The sequence below is a fragment of the Babylonia areolata genome, chromosome 12 (assembly GCF_041734735.1).
Source record: "Babylonia areolata isolate BAREFJ2019XMU chromosome 12, ASM4173473v1, whole genome shotgun sequence".
Classification (NCBI taxonomy): domain Eukaryota; kingdom Metazoa; phylum Mollusca; class Gastropoda; order Neogastropoda; family Buccinidae; genus Babylonia; species Babylonia areolata.
Window position 1 is genome coordinate 4,369,273 of NC_134887.1, and position 22,158 is coordinate 4,391,430.

Consider the following 22,158-nt stretch of genomic DNA (forward strand, 5'->3'; position numbering starts at 1 on the left):
CTATAGGGTTTAACGTCTTCCGGCGGTCGCCATGTGAGACATTGGTGTTTGCCGTTGCTGTTGGAAAAACAAACAGGAAAAAAAGAGGGGGTTAGGAACTGATGAGAAATATGTTGTGTGCATGTAATAAGAGTTACGTCTAAAATATCGATATTATTGTATGCTCCGAGGCTGCTGTCCATGGGGAGGGGCCGATAAGATATCTTTATTTAAATCGTTTAAAAATAGATAAAATCTCAGGGCCACCTGATTAAAAACTGTAACAAAGAAGAATGTACAGAAAAGAAGCAAGACATAAACGTATATACACAGCTACACTTCATACTCATGTAAAAGACATCTTTTATGGACTAAATATTGAATGACTAAGAAGTGCAAGTTTATAAAATATAACATTACTCAAAATATAGAGCACCACTATTTATGTGATATACACTGTCGGGGTGGAGGGTGGGGGCAGAACCGCGAGGAGCGACACAATACCCCTTCGCTCCCTCCCCTCCAAACAAGGGCTCATATCTTTCATTTAAAATACGTCAATAATAATAACACAAGAGGTTAAAAAAAAAAATTTTTTTTTTTTCATTACTGTCTAAGAAGAGGGTGGGGGCAAAAGTCGCGAGGAGCGATACCCCTTCGCTCCCTCCCTTCCAACAAGAGTTCATGTATTGTCGTGTATATATGGTGAGTATGGCTCAGCTCATAACGCGGGTGGGGGTGGCAAGGAGAAACCCCTTCGCTCCCACGGTACAGCAAATGGAGTCCGAGCGGGGAAAAAGAGCGGGAGGAAGGGGGGGGGGTGGGGAGGGGGGGAGGGTCAGAAACGATGGGACAAGGGGAAGGAGCGGGACGGGGCGGTGGAGGGACGGAGGGCCGGGGAGGATGGGGGAGGGGAAATTGTGGGACGCATGGAAGTCGAAAGATCGGGATGTCGCCATCAGAACAGATAGCCTCTTTCTAAGGTATTTATAAGTTCTGCAAATTTAATGAGGGGTGTCCACCCTAGTGGGCCCTTCCTAGTTGTTGTGACATGTGTGCATGTTAGTTTTGCTGATTCTAACAATAATCTTAATTCGGAAAAGTGTGAGTGAATTTCTGTGCAGGGGTCAAAAAGATGTTTCATATTTAAATATTGTCTGCAATTACATTTAATTTGATTGAATTTGGATTTGATGCCATCTGTCCTGATGCGAAAGGTCAATTTTTGTATGTGCAGTGGGACCCGGAGGAAGAGACCTCCTCTAACACGGGACGGGTCCCACCCGCGAACAGCGGCCACTCGGCCCAGTTCTGCCTCCCACTGGGTGCGGACTGCCCGTCTGGTCATTGATCTCGCCTCTGAAACCGAGAGGCCCACGTTCGAGACGTTGATTGTCCGGCCCATGGCCGCCTCCTTGGCGGCTCTATCTGCCAAATCGTTACCAGGTATATCTGAATGCGAGGGGATCCAGATTAGTTTTATTAAGGTACCTTTGGTAACGATTTGGTGATTTAGGAGTAATATTTCTTTAATTATTTCGTTTCTGTTTGATGTATTATTTTTAATTGCTGTTATAGCTGACTTGGAGTCGGAGAGGATCGCAACTGAGATGGGAGGGTTCTGCATATCGTTGATGTATGTACAGGCCATACAAATGGCCCAGAGTTCTGCAGTGAAAATGGATATATTATCATTTAACTTATATTTGTGTGTGACTTTTAGAGCGGGGATGGAGAAGGAGCTGCCAATATGTGTATTGTCTAGTTTGGAGCCATCAGTATAAATTTGAAGTGAATGTGCAATGGACTGGATTTTTTCTTTTGCTTTGTAACTAATAATATTTGGTTGGTATTTCTTTGATATTTCTTCGAGTGAAGTATCTACCGTTAGTGGTTCCAACATCCAAGAAGGAAGAGGAACAGAGAATGGTTTAGTAATAAAGTTTGTATTTATTTCTGCATCTTTAAGTGTAGGTGTAATGTAATCCGTGATTTGTGTGATTGTTCTGTATATATGTGGTGTTTTTTCCTTAATTTTTTGAAAGTTGGTAATATTACTTTCATCTCCATAGAGTGGTGAGAAGACAGCCTGTGTAGGGTTTTCAGTCGCAAAAGAACGTATGGCATAGTTTGAACAATTTAATTTAATTGTATAGGGCAGGGGCATCCAATCTATGTCCCGATAGATTTGTAAGGTAGTGGCATATCTGGGGAGATCAAGGGCTACCTTAAGAGCCCTTATTTCGATTTGTTCCAGTCGTTGCATCGTTGACGCAGGTGCATTGAAAAAAACCTCCTGTCCATACAGGAGGCGTGACCTTACCAGGGCCCTAACTAAGTTTACACGGACCTTAAGGTCAGAGGCCCATTTTTCTTTAGATAATATTTTGATAAAATTAATGGCTGAGGTAGATTTACTTATCAGGTAATTAATGTGCGTGTTCCAGTTAAGAGTTTCAGTAAAAATGACGCCCAGAAATTTTACTTGTTTCGCCTGTTTTATGACGTCATCATAAATGTGTACACTAAAATCAGTGTCCCTTTTTCTGCTAAAAACCATAAATACACATTTACCTGTTGAGAAGAAAAAACCGTTATAAAATAAATAAGTGGTAAGTAGGTCTATATCATATTGAAAATCTTTTAAGGCTTTATCGTATTTGTTAACAGACCGTGACTTGTAGGCTTCTGACCATAAAACCATGTCATCAGCGTACACCAGTACAGAACATTTTCTAAAATTTAACTTATTCATATCATACAACATAATATTAAACAAGGTGGGAGCTATGATGCTTCCCTGTGGGACGCCCATGTCGAGCTTATATGTTCGTGAAAGGGCGTTACCCACCCGTACTCTGAGTGTTCTACTACTTAAAAATTGCTTAATGAAATCATACATTTTACCATTAATCCCTATCTTACCTAATTTAAAAAGTAATTTGTTGTGCCACACTGAGTTGTAGGCACCTTTAATATCAAAAAAAGTAGCAAAAACTTTATTTTTTTTAGCAAGGGCTTTCTTTATATTGCAATTTAAACTAACTAGATGGTCTGTGCAGCTCCTGCCTACTCTAAATCCTGCCTGAAAAGATGGAATAATGTGATTTTTTTCTAAAAAGTTCTCTAGCCTATTCTTAACAATTCTTTCGAAAATTTTTCCTAGGTGAGGTGTGAGAGAGATGGGGCGGTAAGAGTCTGGGGACCCCTTGGGTTTCCCTGGCTTATGGACGCCCACTACCATGGCGTCCCTCCAGGCCTGTGGTATGGCCCCCTCCGTCCAACATCTCTCATAAAATCTATATAGGGCATCTATCATATTGGGGGGAAGCCTTCCTAACATTTTATATGAGATTGGATCAGTGCCAGTTGCTTTGTTTATATTTTTTATACCGTTTAAAGTTTCTATAATTTCTTTTTTTGTCAGTGGAGCATTATGTATGGTATTGCAGGGAGGGGGGTCGGGGACGAGTCCCTTGGACCTCCTCCTCTCCTGTTCCCTCTGGCCCAGGGACGCGGTCTGGCTGGCCCTTGCAAAAGAGAGGGCCAGCACGTCCGCCTTTTCCTGATTATTGGCGGTGTACCCGCCTCCATTCTTGAGTGGGGGCTCGGGGAGAGCCCCTTTAAATTTGAGCTTTTTAATAGCTTTCCACGCTTGTCCCAAATTTCTAAAATCAATTATCTTATTATTTAATTTACTAAAGTACTCAAGCTTAGCTCTGGCGATCGTAATGTCACAGTATTTTTCCTTATTTTTCTTTTCCGCGAAGGTCAAGTCGCCTGGACTTCTCTTGAAAGCGGCACAGGCCTGTCTTTTTTCTTTTACCGCCTGGTGGCATACTTCGTTCCACCAGGGGTTCAGTCTACGTCTGTTCGTTTTATTTGTGACATTTTTAACTGGGATGGAGCTGTTTGCTGCAGAAATAATGTTTTCTCTTATGTTATTATAATGGATTTCTAGATTTGCGTCATACAGGTGGTCAGGGTCTATCAATTCTAAATAGTTGCTAAATTGGGTCCAGTCTGCTTTCTCATAGTTGTATGTTGATTTTACAACAGTGTCTGTTTGTGTAAAGTCTGTGTGTATTTGTAATTTGATTGGCATGTGGTCAGAGCGGAGGGGGTCATCCTCCACCGTCCATTCACATGCCACGGTCAGGTCGGAGCTAACTAACGTCAGGTCAATCGCAGTCAGTCTGTCTGTCTGTCTGTCTGGTAATCTTGTTGGTGTTCCGTCGTTCAGTAGAACTAGGTCTGAGTCTACTATGTTTTGATGGAGGGCTCCGCCTCCCCCTGTATACATGTTACTTGAATGTTCCCAGCTGGGGTGGCGGCAGTTGAAGTCGCCGACTATAATCCATTTTTTATTGTTGTCTAAGTTTTGTAACCAGTCTGTACACCCCGACCGGGCACATCCTTTCGGATAATAGAGGTTAACAATATTCGTTTTTTTGTCAGCAAGAGTTATTTGTATGGAGTTTACGTATGTGTGGCCGTCATCATTTTCAATCGGAGAGGAAATGTATGTGTACTGACAGTGTGTGTGAACATAAGTTGCTGTGTAAACTTTATTTAACTTATTACTTACTTGGGGTGGGTAATAGTAACCTTCTATTATGGGCAAGTCGGGGTATGGAACATTAAGTGACTGTAATGCAAGGCGCGCGGCGCGAGCTGCGAATATCTCGGGCGTCGGGTCGGAAGGCGGCTGTGCCTTACGGCGCGACTGCCATTGGTCGATCGGTGAAGCGAGCGGGCTGTGTGCAGGCTTCATGACGGTCTTGAATAAAACGCTGCTGGGGCGCTGCAGTGAGGTCAGTTTGCTACTTGCTATCAACTGAAAGTGAAAAAACATGTCTGGACGTGGTAAAGGAGGAAAAGTCAAGGGAAAGAGCAAGTCCCGCTCTTCTCGCGCGGGACTGCAGTTCCCCGTGGGGCGTATCCACCGTCTCCTGCGCAAAGGCAACTATGCTGAGCGTGTGGGTGCTGGAGCCCCTGTGTACCTGGCCGCCGTGCTGGAGTACTTGGCCGCTGAAGTGCTGGAGTTGGCAGGCAACGCCGCCCGTGACAACAAGAAGACGAGAATCATCCCTCGTCACCTTCAGCTGGCCATCCGCAACGACGAGGAGCTGAACAAGCTCCTGTCCGGTGTGACTATCGCTCAGGGTGGTGTGCTGCCCAACATCCAGGCTGTGCTTCTGCCCAAGAAGTCCCAGACCAAGGCCCCCGGCGGCAAAGCCTAAGGGAGCACTCATCACTCACTTTCCACTAAGTGACCCAGGTCCTTTTAAGGACCACCCTTTTTCCCGAGTGGGTTGGCCAATCTCGCTGCCACAAAGTTGTGTTGTGATGCGTCTGGATGTGTCAGATGCTTACTTTGCAACACACTGACACAAAATAATGCATACGTTATATACCGGCACAACACATGTGTGCACACAAATTACACATGATAAATAGATAGACAGAGAAACTGACTGATCAGCTGATCGACTGGTTGCATGTGATACGTGTGGCATCGCTCCTCCCCCCACCCCCTGCACGCACACACCACAGATAAATACCTACCTACCTACCTACATACACACATACATACATACATGCGTACATACATACACATGGTCGATCACGCTGCATCATAGTTTCTTTTGTGTTGTCGCTGACATGTCCACAGCTGCCAGTCAGTCTGTGTTGTGTTCTGTGTGTCGAGGAGCTGCTGCTGCTGCTGCTGCTGCTGCTGCTGCTGCTATGTTCTACACATACTGATACATTGGCACACATCTAACATCTGCCAAGCACATGCTGCAACGTGATCAACCAGGCCTTGAGGGGAAAGGGGGTGGAGGGAGAGAAAGGAAGAAGAAAGAGAAAGAGCAGAAACAAACAAGTGGATACATAATTAAATGAATGAATAGATAAGTAAAGAAATGAACTTCAATAGGAAAATAAAGAAAAGAAAAAAGTAAGCAGACAGATAATGAAATAACATAAACAGGAGGAAAAGAAGAAGAAATGAACATAAATAAGAAGACAATAATGATAAAGAATAAATCAACAAATAAGCACATAAATGTGAACAAACATACAGAAGACAGATAATGAAATAATATAAACTGGAGGAAAAGAAGAAGAAATGAACATAAGTAAGGAGACAATAATGATAAAGAATAAATGAACAAATAAGCACATAAATGTGAACAAACACATAGAAGACAGATAATGAAATAATATAAACTGGAGGAAAAGAAGAAGAAATGAACATAAGTAAGGAGACAATAATGATAAAGAATAAATGAACAAATAAGCACATAAATGTGAACAAACATACAGAAGACAGATAATGAAATAATATAAACTGGAGGAAAAGAAGAAGAAATGAACATAAGTAAGGAGACAATAATGATAAAGAATAAATGAACAAATAAGCACATAAATGTGAACAAACATACAGAAGACAGATAATGAAATAATATAAACTGGAGGAAAAGAAGAAGAAATGAACATAAGTAAGGAGACAATAATGATAAAGAATAAATGAACAAATAAGCACATAAATGTGAACAAACATACAGAAGACAGATAATGAAATAATATAAACTGGAGGAAAAGAAGAAGAAATGAACATAAATAAGAAGACAATAATGATAAAGAATAAATGAACAAATAAGCACATAAATGTGAACAAACATATAGACATGCACACACGCTCAGCCGCTCACAAACACACACACACACACACACACACACACACACACACACACACACACACATACACACACACACACTCAGTCACCACACACTGACTGACTGACTGACTGACTACCTAATTGTTTTCCAACGGTGGAGATATAAGCACACTGGCAGTCTTACGTGCATGTGCCGTTGTTTCAGACACACACAGACATGTACAAATATATATTTAGTTGAGAGAGAGAGAGAGAGAGAGACCGATTGTGTATATGTTTATTATCGCCCTTGGCTATGACCTGTGAACCGAGTCCGCCATTGTGGTTCAGGGGTCAGATAAAACATGGACAGCGAGTGGCTGGCTGGGAGGCCTTTCAACCAATGAAAACAACGTCGTGAGGCTGCTCCGTGTCGTTCTTTGAGAGACGGCAGCTGCGCATAAAAGGCTGAAAAACTGTGCGATTTACATTCTGTTGCAGTACAGTTGCCAAAGGAGAAACATGTCTGGTCGCGGCAAAGGAGGTAAGGGCCTGGGAAAGGGGGGCGCCAAGCGTCACCGCAAAGTTCTTCGTGACAACATCCAGGGTATCACGAAGCCCGCTATCCGTCGTCTGGCACGTCGTGGTGGTGTGAAGCGTATCTCCGGCTTGATCTACGAGGAGACCCGTGGTGTGCTCAAGGTTTTCCTTGAGAACGTTATCCGGGACGCTGTCACTTACACGGAGCATGCCAAGAGGAAGACAGTGACGGCCATGGATGTGGTGTACGCACTGAAGCGTCAGGGTCGCACCCTGTACGGCTTCGGCGGTTAGACAACAGCAACTGCTGTCTGCCCCTCTTCCCAGACCCACTCAATCAAGCCCTTTTTAGGGCTACCAAATTTTCACAAGAGAGCTGGTGTGTCCCATTGTGTGTCATTTTCCAGCCAGTGTGTGTTGCGTGTGTGTGTGTGTGTGTGCGGCACAGTAAGCTGTGATGCAGTTGCATCATTGTTGTCACTGACCAGTCCAGCGAGCGAGTGTGTTCGTTAGATACCTAGCAGCTAATATTATCTCACCTAACCCAAGCTAAGTTAAGTTAAGCTAAGCTAACCTCACCTAACCACAGCTCAGCTCAGCTCAGCTGACATGCTACGCAGACACACAGACAAGAGAGGGTTTTGAAAAGCTAAAAAAAAATATATATATATATATATATAAAAAAAAAAAAAAAGACCTAGGAAGAGAAGGGCAAAAACGCGGCGACGGGAGCTGGAGAGGTCAGAGTTGAAAGGTGCACACACATACACACACACACACACACACACAGAGAGAGCAGGGAGTTGTTACGACGTGCTTTTGATTGGTGGGCAGGCGTGTTGTGGACCAATGAGGAGAGAGACTGAGAATGGCTTGCGGCTGCTGCTAACCTTTGACCCGACCTGTGAACTGTGAACTGTCGTACTCGATCGACTGTCAATGGCTGCCGCTAACCTCTGCCCCCTGACCCGTCGTGACCAGAGCTAAGGAGGCTGGAGTAGTTGTATGTCGTAGACCTATCTGTTTATTTTCACTGATCAACTTGATGTGTCCATCCCCCTCTTAATGTATGTATGTGTATATGCTCTTAGCTGAGGCTTGGTAATTGCTGAATGCTGTTTTGTTCTCATGCTATGTATATATACATCTGATCTGATCTGATGTGGTGTGGTGTCATGTTTTCATGATAATTTATTTATTTGTTCATTTTGCTGTGGCTGCGATTTTAAGGTACAGTATTCACACACATGATATGATATGATTTGATATGACATGATATATGATAGGATAGGATATATCATATTATGTTTATATATATGCAATGAGAAAGACCAGCTCTCTTGGGAAAATGAGGGTGGTCCTGAAAAGGACCTTGATGTGATGTATGTGCCGGGGTGCTGCTGAACTTAAGCACGCTCTCCTCGGATACGACGGGCCAGCTGGATGTCCTTGGGCATGATGGTCACACGCTTGGCGTGGATGGCACACAGGTTGGTGTCCTCGAACAGACCGACCAGGTAGGCCTCGCTGGCTTCCTGCAGGGCCATGACGGCAGAGCTCTGGAAACGCAGGTCAGTCTTGAAGTCCTGAGCGATCTCACGGACCAGACGCTGGAAGGGCAGCTTGCGGATCAGCAGCTCAGTGCTCTTCTGGTAACGACGGATCTCACGAAGAGCCACTGTACCGGGCCTGTAACGGTGAGGTTTCTTCACACCTCCCGTGGCAGGGGCGCTCTTGCGTGCAGCCTTGGTGGCCAGCTGCTTGCGTGGAGCTTTCCCTCCGGTCGACTTACGGGCTGTCTGCTTGGTACGGGCCATTTTCTTTGTTCGTGTCTTTCAGCGAGAGAGACGGTGAATCCGACTCGCCGCCGCGAGGCCCTTATATACCGGGCAGCGGGGCCAGTGCAAGTCGAGCGGTGGCGGTGGTGAACCAACCAATCGTCGCCAAGCTTACGTCTCTTCATGGCCAATGAAATCTGCCCCACAGGGCAGTACTGGTACTGCTGCGACTGACACAGTAACTGACGACCAAGTCTGTGTGTGTCGGTGTGTGTGTGTGTGTGTGTGTGTGTGTGCGTGTGTGTGTGATTGCACTGACTGACTGACTGACTGACTGAAACCGCACAGACAGATAATTATATCTGACCTAGATATATCTGACCTAGATATCCTGAGGCAATGGTGCTGACGACCAAGTGTGTGTGTGTGTGTGTGTGTCTGTGTCTGTGTGTTGCGTGTGTGTGCATGTGGGTGTGTGTACATGTGTATACGTATGTGTGTGTGTGTGTGTGTGTGTGTGTGATTGCACTGACTGACACAGTGACGGTACTGACTGAGAGAGAGAGAGAGAGTGTGTGTGTGTGTTGTGTGTGTGTGTGTGTGTGTGTGTGTGTGATTGCACTGACTGACACAGTGACGGTACTGACTGAGAGAGAGAGAGTGTGTGTGTGTGTGTGAATACGTGCGTGTGCATGTGTGTGTGTGTGTGTGTGTACATGTGTATACGTATCTGTGTGTGTGTGTGTGTGATTGCACTGACTGACACAGTGACGGTACTGACTGAGAGAGAGAGAGTGTGTGTTGTGTGTGTGTGTGTGTGGTTACGTGCGTGTGCATGTGTGTGTGTGTGTGTGTGTACATGTGTATACGAATCTGTGTGTGTGTGTGTGTGATTGCACTGACTGACACAGTGACTGTACTGACTGAGAGAGAGAGAGAGAGAGAGTGTGTGTGTGTGTGTGTGTGTGATTGCACTGACCAACTGACTGACTGACACAGTGACGGTACTGACTGAGAGAGCGCGCGCGTGTGTTTGTGTGTGTGTGTGTGTGTGATTGCACTGGCCGACTGACTGACACAGTGACGGTACTGACTGAGAGATAGAGAGAGAGTGTGTGTGTGTGTGTGTGTGTGCGCGCGTGCGTGTACATGTGTATACGTGTGTGTGTGTGTGTGTGATTGCACTGACCAACTGACTGACTGACAGTGACGGTACTGATTGAGAGCGCGCGCGTGTGTGTGTGACCAAGTGATTGCACTGACTGACTGACTGACCGATCGACTGACTGACACAGTAAAGAGAGAGAGAGAGAGAGTGTGTGTGTGTGTGTGTGTGTGTGTGTGTGTGTGTGTGTGTGTGTGTGTGTGTTCATGTATGCGTGTTCGCGTGTACTGAGATGGTTGTCGGCCGGCGTGTGCAGGCTTGTGTTGCCTTGATCAGGGTCACTGACACCATCTTTGACATGGCAGTGTGTTCTTCAGTGGAAATATCACTGATAGCTATTTGTTATCTGATACTGCTACTACTACTACTAGGGTGGGGGTTGTGGGTTCAGCGGTTGGGTGGTGGTGTGGGGAAGAGCGAATATAATCATGCATGCACACATCGTAATAACTGGTATACGCACACATCTACGTTCAGTGTACGTCGTCGTGTTGTTGTAGAAACATTTACTTTTCGTATCCTCTGGTATATGTATGTATGTATGTATGTATGTGTGTGTGTATGTATATTGAATTATTGGCTGACATTAGAATTAAACAGATCGAGTTCGAGTTCAGTGGTAGATCTGATTTATGTTCAGCTCAGCTCTTACTATCTTACTATAATTATTTATGACAACTGAGTCAACAAGATAGACCAGTCTCGCTTTGGAAAAGATGGGTGGCCCTGAGAAGGGCCTTTGGACAGCAGGGAAAGCTGTTCCTTCGGAAGGAAGGCAGGTCTACTTGCTGCTGGTGTACTTGGTGACGGCCTTGGTACCCTCGCTGACAGCGTGTTTGGCCAGTTCACCAGGCAGCAGCAGACGCACAGCAGTCTGGATCTCGCGGCTGGTGATGGTGGAACGCTTGTTGTAGTGGGCCAGTCTGGAAGCTTCAGCGGCGATTCTCTCAAAGATATCGTTAACGAAGCTGTTCATGATGGACATGGCTTTGCTGCTGATACCAGTGTCAGGATGCACCTGCTTCAGCACCTTGTAGATGTAGATAGCATAACTTTCCTTCCTCTTCCTCTTGCGCTTCTTGTCTCCGGCACGGACGGCCTTAGCCTTGCCGGCTTTCTTGGCACCTTTGGAGCTGACTTTGGGTGGCATTGTCGCACGTTGAACGAGTGACTGAATGCAAGGCGGAACTATAGGGTTTAACGTCTTCCGGCGGTCGCCATGTGAGACATTGGTGTTTGCCGTTGCTGTTGGAAAAACAAACAGGAAAAAAAGAGGGGGTTAGGAACTGATGAGAAATATGTTGTGTGCATGTAATAAGAGTTACGTCTAAAATATCGATATTATTGTATGCTCCGAGGCTGCTGTCCATGGGGAGGGGCCGATAAGATATCTTTATTTAAATCGTTTAAAAATAGATAAAATCTCAGGGCCACCTGATTAAAAACTGTAACAAAGAAGAATGTACAGAAAAGAAGCAAGACATAAACGTATATACACAGCTACACTTCATACTCATGTAAAAGACATCTTTTATGGACTAAATATTGAATGACTAAGAAGTGCAAGTTTATAAAATATAACATTACTCAAAATATAGAGCACCACTATTTATGTGATATACACTGTCGGGGTGGAGGGTGGGGGCAGAACCGCGAGGAGCGACACAATACCCCTTCGCTCCCTCCCCTCCAAACAAGGGCTCATATCTTTCATTTAAAATACGTCAATAATAATAACACAAGAGGTTAAAAAAAAAATTTTTTTTTTTTTTCATTACTGTCTAAGAAGAGGGTGGGGGCAAAAGTCGCGAGGAGCGATACCCCTTCGCTCCCTCCCTTCCAACAAGAGTTCATGTATTGTCGTGTATATATGGTGAGTATGGCTCAGCTCATAACGCGGGTGGGGGTGGCAAGGAGAAACCCCTTCGCTCCCACGGTACAGCAAATGGAGTCCGAGCGGGGAAAAAGAGCGGGAGGAAGGGGGGGGGGGGGTGGGGAGGGGGGGAGGGTCAGAAACGATGGGACAAGGGGAAGGAGCGGGACGGGGCGGTGGAGGGACGGAGGGCCGGGGAGGATGGGGGAGGGGAAATTGTGGGACGCATGGAAGTCGAAAGATCGGGATGTCGCCATCAGAACAGATAGCCTCTTTCTAAGGTATTTATAAGTTCTGCAAATTTAATGAGGGGTGTCCACCCTAGTGGGCCCTTCCTAGTTGTTGTGACATGTGTGCATGTTAGTTTTGCTGATTCTAACAATAATCTTAATTCGGAAAAGTGTGAGTGAATTTCTGTGCAGGGGTCAAAAAGATGTTTCATATTTAAATATTGTTGTCTGATTGAATTTGGATTTGATGCCATCTGTCCTGATGCGAAAGGTCAATTTTTGTATGTGCAGTGGGACCCGGAGGAAGAGACCTCCTCTAACACGGGACGGGTCCCACCCGCGAACAGCGGCCACTCGGCCCAGTTCTGCCTCCCACTGGGTGCGGACTGCCCGTCTGGTCATTGATCTCGCCTCTGAAACCGAGAGGCCCACGTTCGAGACGTTGATTGTCCGGCCCATGGCCGCCTCCTTGGCGGCTCTATCTGCCAAATCGTTACCAGGTATATCTGAATGCGAGGGGATCCAGATTAGTTTTATTAAGGTACCTTTGGTAACGATTTGGTGATTTAGGAGTAATATTTCTTTAATTATTTCGTTTCTGTTTGATGTATTATTTTTAATTGCTGTTATAGCTGACTTGGAGTCGGAGAGGATCGCAACTGAGATGGGAGGGTTCTGCATATCGTTGATGTATGTACAGGCCATACAAATGGCCCAGAGTTCTGCAGTGAAAATGGATATATTATCATTTAACTTATATTTGTGTGTGACTTTTAGAGCGGGGATGGAGAAGGAGCTGCCAATATGTGTATTGTCTAGTTTGGAGCCATCAGTATAAATTTGAAGTGAATGTGCAATGGACTGGATTTTTTCTTTTGCTTTGTAACTAATAATATTTGGTTGGTATTTCTTTGATATTTCTTCGAGTGAAGTATCTACCGTTAGTGGTTCCAACATCCAAGAAGGAAGAGGAACAGAGAATGGTTTAGTAATAAAGTTTGTATTTATTTCTGCATCTTTAAGTGTAGGTGTAATGTAATCCGTGATTTGTGTGATTGTTCTGTATATATGTGGTGTTTTTTCCTTAATTTTTTGAAAGTTGGTAATATTACTTTCATCTCCATAGAGTGGTGAGAAGACAGCCTGTGTAGGGTTTTCAGTCGCAAAAGAACGTATGGCATAGTTTGAACAATTTAATTTAATTGTATAGGGCAGGGGCATCCAATCTATGTCCCGATAGATTTGTAAGGTAGTGGCATATCTGGGGAGATCAAGGGCTACCTTAAGAGCCCTTATTTCGATTCGTTCCAGTCGTTGCATCGTTGACGCAGGTGCATTGAAAAAAACCTCCTGTCCATACAGGAGGCGTGACCTTACCAGGGCCCTAACTAAGTTTACACGGACCTTAAGGTCAGAGGCCCATTTTTCTTTAGATAATATTTTGATAAAATTAATGGCTGAGGTAGATTTACTTATCAGGTAATTAATGTGCGTGTTCCAGTTAAGAGTTTCAGTAAAAATGACGCCCAGAAATTTTACTTGTTTCGCCTGTTTTATGACGTCATCATAAATGTGTACACTAAAATCAGTGTCCCTTTTTCTGCTAAAAACCATAAATACACATTTACCTGTTGAGAAGAAAAAACCGTTATAAAATAAATAAGTGGTAAGTAGGTCTATATCATATTGAAAATCTTTTAAGGCTTTATCGTATTTGTTAACAGACCGTGACTTGTAGGCTTCTGACCATAAAACCATGTCATCAGCGTACACCAGTACAGAACATTTTCTAAAATTTAACTTATTCATATCATACAACATAATATTAAACAAGGTGGGAGCTATGATGCTTCCCTGTGGGACGCCCATGTCGAGCTTATATGTTCGTGAAAGGGCGTTACCCACCCGTACTCTGAGTGTTCTACTACTTAAAAATTGCTTAATGAAATCATACATTTTACCATTAATCCCTATCTTACCTAATTTAAAAAGTAATTTGTTGTGCCACACTGAGTTGTAGGCACCTTTAATATCAAAAAAAGTAGCAAAAACTTTATTTTTTTTAGCAAGGGCTTTCTTTATATTGCAATTTAAACTAACTAGATGGTCTGTGCAGCTCCTGCCTACTCTAAATCCTGCCTGAAAAGATGGAATAATGTGATTTTTTTCTAAAAAGTTCTCTAGCCTATTCTTAACAATTCTTTCGAAAATTTTTCCTAGGTGAGGTGTGAGAGAGATGGGGCGGTAAGAGTCTGGGGACCCCTTGGGTTTCCCTGGCTTATGGACGCCCACTACCATGGCGTCCCTCCAGGCCTGTGGTATGGCCCCCTCCGTCCAACATCTCTCATAAAATCTATATAGGGCATCTATCATATTGGGGGGAAGCCTTCCTAACATTTTATATGAGATTGGATCAGTGCCAGTTGCTTTGTTTATATTTTTTATACCGTTTAAAGTTTCTATAATTTCTTTTTTTGTCAGTGGAGCATTATGTATGGTATTGCAGGGAGGGGGGTCGGGGACGAGTCCCTTGGACCTCCTCCTCTCCTGTTCCCTCTGGCCCAGGGACGCGGTCTGGCTGGCCCTTGCAAAAGAGAGGGCCAGCACGTCCGCCTTTTCCTGATTATTGGCGGTGTACCCGCCTCCATTCTTGAGTGGGGGCTCGGGGAGAGCCCCTTTAAATTTGAGCTTTTTAATAGCTTTCCACGCTTGTCCCAAATTTCTAAAATCAATTATCTTATTATTTAATTTACTAAAGTACTCAAGCTTAGCTCTGGCGATCGTAATGTCACAGTATTTTTCCTTATTTTTCTTTTCCGCGAAGGTCAAGTCGCCTGGACTTCTCTTGAAAGCGGCACAGGCCTGTCTTTTTTCTTTTACCGCCTGGTGGCATACTTCGTTCCACCAGGGGTTCAGTCTACGTCTGTTCGTTTTATTTGTGACATTTTTAACTGGGATGGAGCTGTTTGCTGCAGAAATAATGTTTTCTCTTATGTTATTATAATGGATTTCTAGATTTGCGTCATACAGGTGGTCAGGGTCTATCAATTCTAAATAGTTGCTAAATTGGGTCCAGTCTGCTTTCTCATAGTTGTATGTTGATTTTACAACAGTGTCTGTTTGTGTAAAGTCTGTGTGTATTTGTAATTTGATTGGCATGTGGTCAGAGCGGAGGGGGTCATCCTCCACCGTCCATTCACATGCCACGGTCAGGTCGGAGCTAACTAACGTCAGGTCAATCGCAGTCAGTCTGTCTGTCTGTCTGTCTGGTAATCTTGTTGGTGTTCCGTCGTTCAGTAGAACTAGGTCTGAGTCTACTATGTTTTGATGGAGGGCTCCGCCTCCCCCTGTATACATGTTACTTGAATGTTCCCAGCTGGGGTGGCGGCAGTTGAAGTCGCCGACTATAATCCATTTTTTATTGTTGTCTAAGTTTTGTAACCAGTCTGTACACCCCGACCGGGCACATCCTTTCGGATAATAGAGGTTAACAATATTCGTTTTTTTTGTCAGCAAGAGTTATTTGTATGGAGTTTACGTATGTGTGGCCGTCATCATTTTCAATCGGAGAGGAAATGTATGTGTACTGACAGTGTGTGTGAACATAAGTTGCTGTGTAAACTTTATTTAACTTATTACTTACTTGGGGTGGGTAATAGTAACCTTCTATTATGGGCAAGTCGGGGTATGGAACATTAAGTGACTGTAAACACAGAACATGATAGATGTGGTCACTGTTATGTAAGAAGTGAAGGAGATAATCGTAAGTGGTTTTTATGGATCTACAGTTCCATTGTAGCAGGTTTAGTATGTCTTTGGCCGTCATGTTGCTGTCTCTATCATTTGTATTGTCAACAGTGGTTCTTTGGTTATCAGGGTACCTGTCCATAATTATGTCCTGTTATTGGTTGTGTTCACTAGGTCTGGGTTGTAACAAGTTCCCCCAACCCCGCAGGCCAGGGAGGCCATCTGCCATAGTTCCCCCCCCGTCACGAACCACTCAGGCGGCGCCGCTGATTTGTTGGGGAACGATACCTGGAAGGCCCGGCGGAGGACCTCAAGGAGCTCCCTGAGGTCGCCATCCGATCGGGCCCTACCCAATTCAGCCAGGGTGGAGGAGAGGAAACCTATTTCAAATGGCTTGTCTTCTGTCATGTCAATTTTACTTTTGATTTTTTCCATTTCTTTCAGTTGATTTTTTAGTTTGTCTTGTTCTATCCTCTTACTATATTCTAAGATCTTGGTTTCAACCAAGTTATCTAATTGTGTAATAGTGTGCTGTAGGATCTTTTCTTGAATCTCTGTTTGTATGTCTTCTTTCTTTTTTTTCTTCCAGTTTTTTCTTCATTGACTCACTTGTGTAAACAAAGTGAGTCTATGTTTTAACCCGGTGTTCGGTTGTCTGTGTGTGTGTATGTGTGTGTGTGTGTCTGTGTGTCCGTGGTAAACTTTAACATTGACATTTTCTCTGCAACTACTTTGTCAGTTGACACCAACTTTGGCATAAAAATAGGAAAAATCCAGTTCTTTCCAGTCATCTTGTTTAAAACAATATTGCGCTTCTGGGATTGGCACAAAAAAATAAAGAATGAAGCCTAATTATATGCAAACTGCATTTACTGTTATATTTATATTTTTTGTATTCTCTAAACTTGGCACTTTGATCTGATATTCTGACCCAACAGCTAGAGCAGTCATTATTATCATTTTTTGTTCAAACAGGAACTTCTTTTGCTAAGCATGGAATTTTTATTTATTTTGCAAACGTTTTGGTGCAGATAGTAAAAAGGGGAAATTACTCTGTAATGCTAGTGGAGTTAATTTGCTTTAAACTGATCTTTCTCATCTTAAACATTATATTTTGAAACAAGAGAGGCAAGGCCTTCAAGACTCACTTGTGATGCACTTTTTAAAAAAAAATCCAAGCTTTTTATGTATTGAGTATAATTTCAAAATGTAATGTTTAAGATGAGAAAGATCAGTTTAAAGCAAAGTAAGTTCCCCAGCAGAGTAATTTCCCTTGTTCTGCTATCTAAACCAAAACGTTTGCAATAAATAAAACTTCCATGCTTAGCAAAAGAAGTTCCTGTTTGAACAAAAAATGATAATAATGACAGATCCTTTGTTGGGTCGAATATCAGATCAAAGTGCCAAGTTTAGAGAATACAAAAAATATAAATATAACAGTAAATGCATTATACTCAATACCTAAAAACTTGGATTTTTTAAAAAGTGTATCACAAGTGGGTCTTGAAGGCCTTGCCTTTCTTGTTATTAGTTGTTTTGATTTTTTTTTTAGTGCCGGCGCTCTAGTTGTAAGACTGTTTTTTCTTATTTTCTTTGAAGCTGGGGGGTGCAGGCTCAAGGCCCTCTCTTCCCCAAACACAACTGTCCCAGCCGCCCGTTTCACAATTTGGGCATACGTTTGACTGTTTTTAGGAGTGGAGGCGGCTGGCGCCAACGGTGCCGTAGTTACCTCCGGTCTCCAGAAGGAGTCATGGGGTACACGGTTCTGACCGGTCACCCTAGCCGCCTCCGCTCTCTCACTCTCCTCCTTCAGCTGCTCTCTGGCTCGTCGGACCGCCTCCGAATACAGGAGGTATGCGCTGGATCTAATTTTATTTGCTCTTTGCCGTACCCTGTGCTCGGGGCAGCCGAGTGGGAGCCTCCACAATTTACGCATTTATGTATTCTTTCGACACACTCTCCCGCACCGTGGCCCCTCTGTGCACATCGCGGACACACCACTATCTTGCTGCGGCAATTGGTCTTGGTGTGCCCAAGACGGCAGCATTTAGTGCACCGCCTGACCGGGGCCACATAGGGAGTGACCACATATTCTTGGACCCCGATGGTCACCGTCTCCGGCAGCAGGGGGGCGTCAAAAATCACCCTCACCGCCTGAGACGGCGAGCCATCTTTGTTGTTCAATCGGGTAATCTTGATGGCACCCGGGATGTATGTGAGATACCCCTCAAGGTCCACACCCACCGCCACTGGTTTTATGACGCCTTCGGTGGTGTTCTGAGGGGCGGAGCACTTAATATGTACCTGTCCATTTAACTCGGTCATTCCAAGCAGTCATTCATTCATTCAGCTGCTGCTGAGCTCGAACTCACTAAATATTATTTGGACACTTATTTCACGTGAGGCTGGCTGACCTGGTCTGCTTGCTGGTGGCTTGGTGGCTGGCTCTTGGTGGCTCTTGGTGGCTGGGGGTTGGATTGCTGTTTGACCCCCCTTGCGCTTCTCCCCTTTGGATGACCCTGCGGGCGGCGGCCTTCCTCCTGGCTCGGGCGGCCCGGTCTTGCCTTCTTCGGCGCAAGGGGAGTACCTTCATTCAAAAATAAACAATAAATAAACGCACTCGTTCCTCACTTCTGCACCCCTCTTCTCTCATTGCCGTTGCTGTTGGTGGTTTTTTTTTTTTAATATTCACTTTATTGTTTACGTTGATACTTTTCTTATTTTCCTTATATTTACTTCATTGTTTACGTAATATTTCTTGTATTTTCCTTATATTTTCTTTTCTCTCCCCCTTCTCACTTCATCTAACACAGATTCCTTCCTAATGTCTTTTCTTTGCGCGTGAGTGAATGTGATATTTTATTATGAATTCAAATAAAATCATAGACAAGTTCACAGTCGTGGAGTCACTCACGAGTGATGATTCACTTGTGAGCATTGACTCCCCTGTGCTTTACACCAGCTGTCTTCAGGACAAACCCCCCTCTTCCCCCCCGATGATAGAGATCAATGTTAACAAAAAAAGAAAGAGGGGGATTTCCACCACGCCTTCGGCTGGTGGGAATTTTACCCCAAAGAAAACAAAAGCAGACCCTGTCCCGAGCCCCGCGGGGAAAGGGACAGACGAGGTCGGGAAGGGGGCGGGGACCAGCCAGGATGTCCGCGCGGTCCCTTCACCCCAGCTGAAACCACTAAACGGACAGGGGGTGGTTAGGGGGAAGAGACCCCCGTACCATCAGACGGACCTTCCCCCCCCCACACTTTTTTGACCCACCCGGTCATTTTGGAGGACCTGGGTTCGGGCCCGGCTACCTTGAGGTCACTGGGCCCGGTCCTGGCAATGAAATTGTGGAAAAATTCCCCGGTGGGAATGATTTCCTCACAGCGACAACTCACTAATGTTGTTTGGCTGTACTACAGCCGAACAGCAGTCCAGGCTGCTTGGAATGACTGAGTTAAATGGACAGGTACATATTAAGTGCTCCGCCCCTGAGAATGCAGGGCGTGCGGCGCGAGCTGCAAATATCTCGGACGTCGGGTCGGAAGGCGGCTGTGCTTTACGGCGCGACTGCCATTGGTCGATCGGTGAAGCGAGCGGGCTGTGTGCAGGCTTCATGACGGTCTTGAATAAAATGCTGCTGGGGCGCTCCAGGGAGGTCAGTTTGCTACTGGCTGTCAACTGAAACTGAGAAACATGTCTGGACGTGGTAAAGGAGGAAAAAGTCAAGTCGCGCGGGACTGCAGTTCCCCGTGGGGCGTATCCACCGTCTCCTGCGCAAAGGCAACTATGCTGAGCGTGTGGGTGCTGGAGCCCCTGTGTACCTGGCCGCCGTGCTGGAATACTTGGCCGCTGAAGTGCTGGAGTTGGCAGGCAACACCGCCCATGACAACAAGAAGACGAGAATCATCCCTCGTCACATTCAGCTGGCCATCCGCAACGACGAGGAGCTGAACAAGCTCCTGTCCGGTGTGACTATCGCTCAGGGTGGTGTGCTGCCCAACATCCAGGCTGTGCTTCTGCCCAAGAAGTCCCAGACCAAGGCCCCCGGCGGCAAAGCCTAAGGGAGCACTCATCACTCACTTTCCACTAAGTGACCCAGGTCCTTTTAAGGACCACCCTTTTTCCCGAGTGGGTTGGCCAATCTCGCTGCCACAAAGTTGTGTTGTGATGCGTCTGGATGTGTCAGATGCTTACTTTGCAACACACTGACACAAAATAATGCATACGTTATATACCGGCACAACACATGTGTGCACACAAATTACACATGATAAATAGATAGACAGAGAAACTGCCTTATAGGCACTGACTGATCAGCTAACCAACTTATCGACTGGTTGCATGTGATACGTGTGGCATCGCTCCTCCCCCACCCCCTGCACGCACACACCACAGATAGTTACCTACATACACACATACATACATATGTACATACATACACATGGTCGATCACGCTGCATCATAGTTTCTTTTGTGTTGTCGCTGACATGTCCACAGCTGCCAGTCAGTCTGTGTTGTGTTCTGTGTGTCGAGGAGCTGCTGCTGCTGCTGCTGCTGCTATGTTCTACACATACTGATACATTGGCACACATCTAACATCTGCCAAGCACATGCTGCAACGTGATCAACCAGGCCTTGAGGGGAAAGGGGGTGGAGGGAGAGAAAGGAAGAAGAAAGAGAAAGAGCAGAAACAAACAAGTGGATACATGATTAAATGAATGAATAGATAAGTAAAGAAATGAACTTCAATAGGAAAATAAAGAAAAGAAAAAAGTAAGCAGAAGGATAATGAAATAACATAAACTGGAGGAAAAGAACAAGAAGAAATGAACATAAATAATGGATAAAGAATAAATGAACAAATAAGCACATAAATGTGAACAAACATATAGAAGACAGATAATGAAATAATATAAACTGGAGGAAAAGAACATATAGACACACACACAAAAAATAATAACTAAAAACATAAAGAGGAGCAGACTGATGCCTGATCTTCACTCAACCCCAACGCGGTGATCAGGCCTGGAAAGCCAATCCTGTGTCAGTGTAAAGCATTGACATAGATGATAGAATAGAAGGAGAAAAAACCCAGTCACGATTTGATGAAGTTAAGTGAAATATAAAGGAATGCAAACAGTTCCCTGTGTTCCCAGGTGGTCACCTATCCAGGTACTTTGTGGACCCGACGTTAATAATGATGGTAATAATGATAATACTACTAATAATATTGATAATAACAAAAAAATAAGATAATAATAATACCAATGATAACAATACTGATAATAATGAATCGGTGGTCTGACAACCCTTATTTTCAACATGGTATGGCCGAATCCTGGACCAAAGGGACTGCATTTAATGCACAGGTACAAAGTTATACCCCTTGAATAAATCAATATCTGTCGCATCGATGAGAGTGCAATTAGGTGAAAAGGTCAATGTTGGCTCATTTTTATAAAACATTGTTTTACCCTTTGAATCAGATGGGTATGTTGAGTGACAGACCATAATTTCTTGATTTTATGTAAAATGAGCCAATTCCAACCTTAAACAAATCTGAGCTATATGTTTTAACATTTAAACACGGCGCTTTTAACACATATATGTGCAGTTATGATTGTTGTATCATGTTTGTGATTTCAGTTATAGAGTGCCCTACTTGTGTAGGGGAGCCGTATTCTATGGCTGCTTTGTCAGCCATGTCATTTTCTAATATCCCTGTGTGTGAAGGTAACCACATGAGTGTGAGATCAGTGCCCTTTTTGATAATTTGATGTGCTAGGAAGAGGATCTACTGTTGTAGGCCTCTTCTATTATCTGTCCCCCTGTGGGTCAAGGCCTGTAGTGACGACTTGGAGTCTGTCAGCAGTACCACTCCTGCTGGGACTGGGGGCATGTCATATAGATGGCATATAGTTCCGCCGTAAATATGCTAATTCCGGTGTTGAGTTTATATCTTTTGGTGATTTTTAAGTCTGGAATGGCAAGTGCGCACCCTGCGTCTCCATTGTTGCATATGGAGCCGTCAGTGTACACCTTTAGGTGTAGCGGGGAATTGTTCATGTATTTTTGTTTTGGCTAATGTAGCTATGGCTAGTGGGTTTCTTTTTTTTGGTTCAGGTCCGTAGGTGTGGATGATGGTTGGCTTTTCCCATATCCATGGTGCAGGGCCGGCAG

At 44.5% G+C, this 22,158-nt stretch overlaps 5 protein-coding genes and 1 pseudogene across 11 annotated transcripts in view; 4 read left to right on the forward strand and 2 right to left on the reverse strand.

Moving 5' to 3' along the window:
- LOC143288343 (uncharacterized) overlaps positions 1-16,237 on the forward strand; it is a 63,279-nt gene extending 47,042 nt beyond the window's left edge. For 6 of the 7 annotated variants that reach the window (XM_076596720.1, XM_076596723.1, XM_076596716.1 and 3 more), the window contains 4 exons: positions 1,217-1,425; positions 8,019-8,187; positions 12,522-12,730; positions 16,152-16,237. Coding sequence is in view for 1 of the 7 variants with exons in the window: in XM_076596719.1 (XP_076452834.1) it covers positions 1,217-1,425; positions 8,019-8,050 (241 nt within the window). In the remaining 6 variants the exon portion in view is untranslated. The remainder of the gene's footprint in view (positions 1-1,216; positions 1,426-8,018; positions 8,188-12,521; positions 12,731-16,151) is intronic. The other variant, XM_076596718.1, reaches the window with a different exon arrangement.
- LOC143288014 (histone H2A) lies at positions 4,736-5,386 on the forward strand. Its single transcript, XM_076596267.1, has one exon. The coding sequence runs from the start codon at positions 4,833-4,835 to the stop codon at positions 5,220-5,222; it is 390 nt and encodes a 129-aa protein (XP_076452382.1). The 5' UTR covers positions 4,736-4,832; the 3' UTR covers positions 5,223-5,386.
- LOC143288015 (histone H4) lies at positions 7,013-7,747 on the forward strand. The gene has a single exon (XM_076596268.1). The coding sequence runs from the start codon at positions 7,167-7,169 to the stop codon at positions 7,476-7,478; it is 312 nt and encodes a 103-aa protein (XP_076452383.1). The 5' UTR covers positions 7,013-7,166; the 3' UTR covers positions 7,479-7,747.
- On the reverse strand, positions 8,181-9,203 carry LOC143288339 (histone H3). Its single transcript, XM_076596711.1, has one exon. The coding sequence runs from the start codon at positions 8,999-9,001 to the stop codon at positions 8,591-8,593; it is 411 nt and encodes a 136-aa protein (XP_076452826.1). The 5' UTR covers positions 9,002-9,203; the 3' UTR covers positions 8,181-8,590.
- LOC143288016 (histone H2B, gonadal) lies at positions 10,806-11,292 on the reverse strand. Its single transcript, XM_076596269.1, has one exon. It carries the CDS (start codon positions 11,275-11,277, stop codon positions 10,909-10,911), a length of 369 nt encoding a protein of 122 aa, XP_076452384.1. The 5' UTR covers positions 11,278-11,292; the 3' UTR covers positions 10,806-10,908.
- Positions 16,238-19,671: 3,434 nt separating the features above from the next.
- Positions 19,672-20,203, forward strand: LOC143288017 (histone H2A-like; annotated as a pseudogene).
- Positions 20,204-22,158: the final 1,955 nt, after the last annotated feature.

Excerpts from the sequence above, each read along its gene's own strand:
- LOC143288014 (XM_076596267.1), top strand. The coding sequence starts at position 4,833 with ATGTCTGGACGTGGTAAAGGAGGAAAAGTCAAGGGAAAGAGCAAGTCC.
- LOC143288015 (XM_076596268.1), top strand. The coding sequence starts at position 7,167 with ATGTCTGGTCGCGGCAAAGGAGGTAAGGGCCTGGGAAAGGGGGGCGCC.
- LOC143288339 (XM_076596711.1), bottom strand. The coding sequence starts at position 9,001 with ATGGCCCGTACCAAGCAGACAGCCCGTAAGTCGACCGGAGGGAAAGCT.
- LOC143288016 (XM_076596269.1), bottom strand. The coding sequence starts at position 11,277 with ATGCCACCCAAAGTCAGCTCCAAAGGTGCCAAGAAAGCCGGCAAGGCT.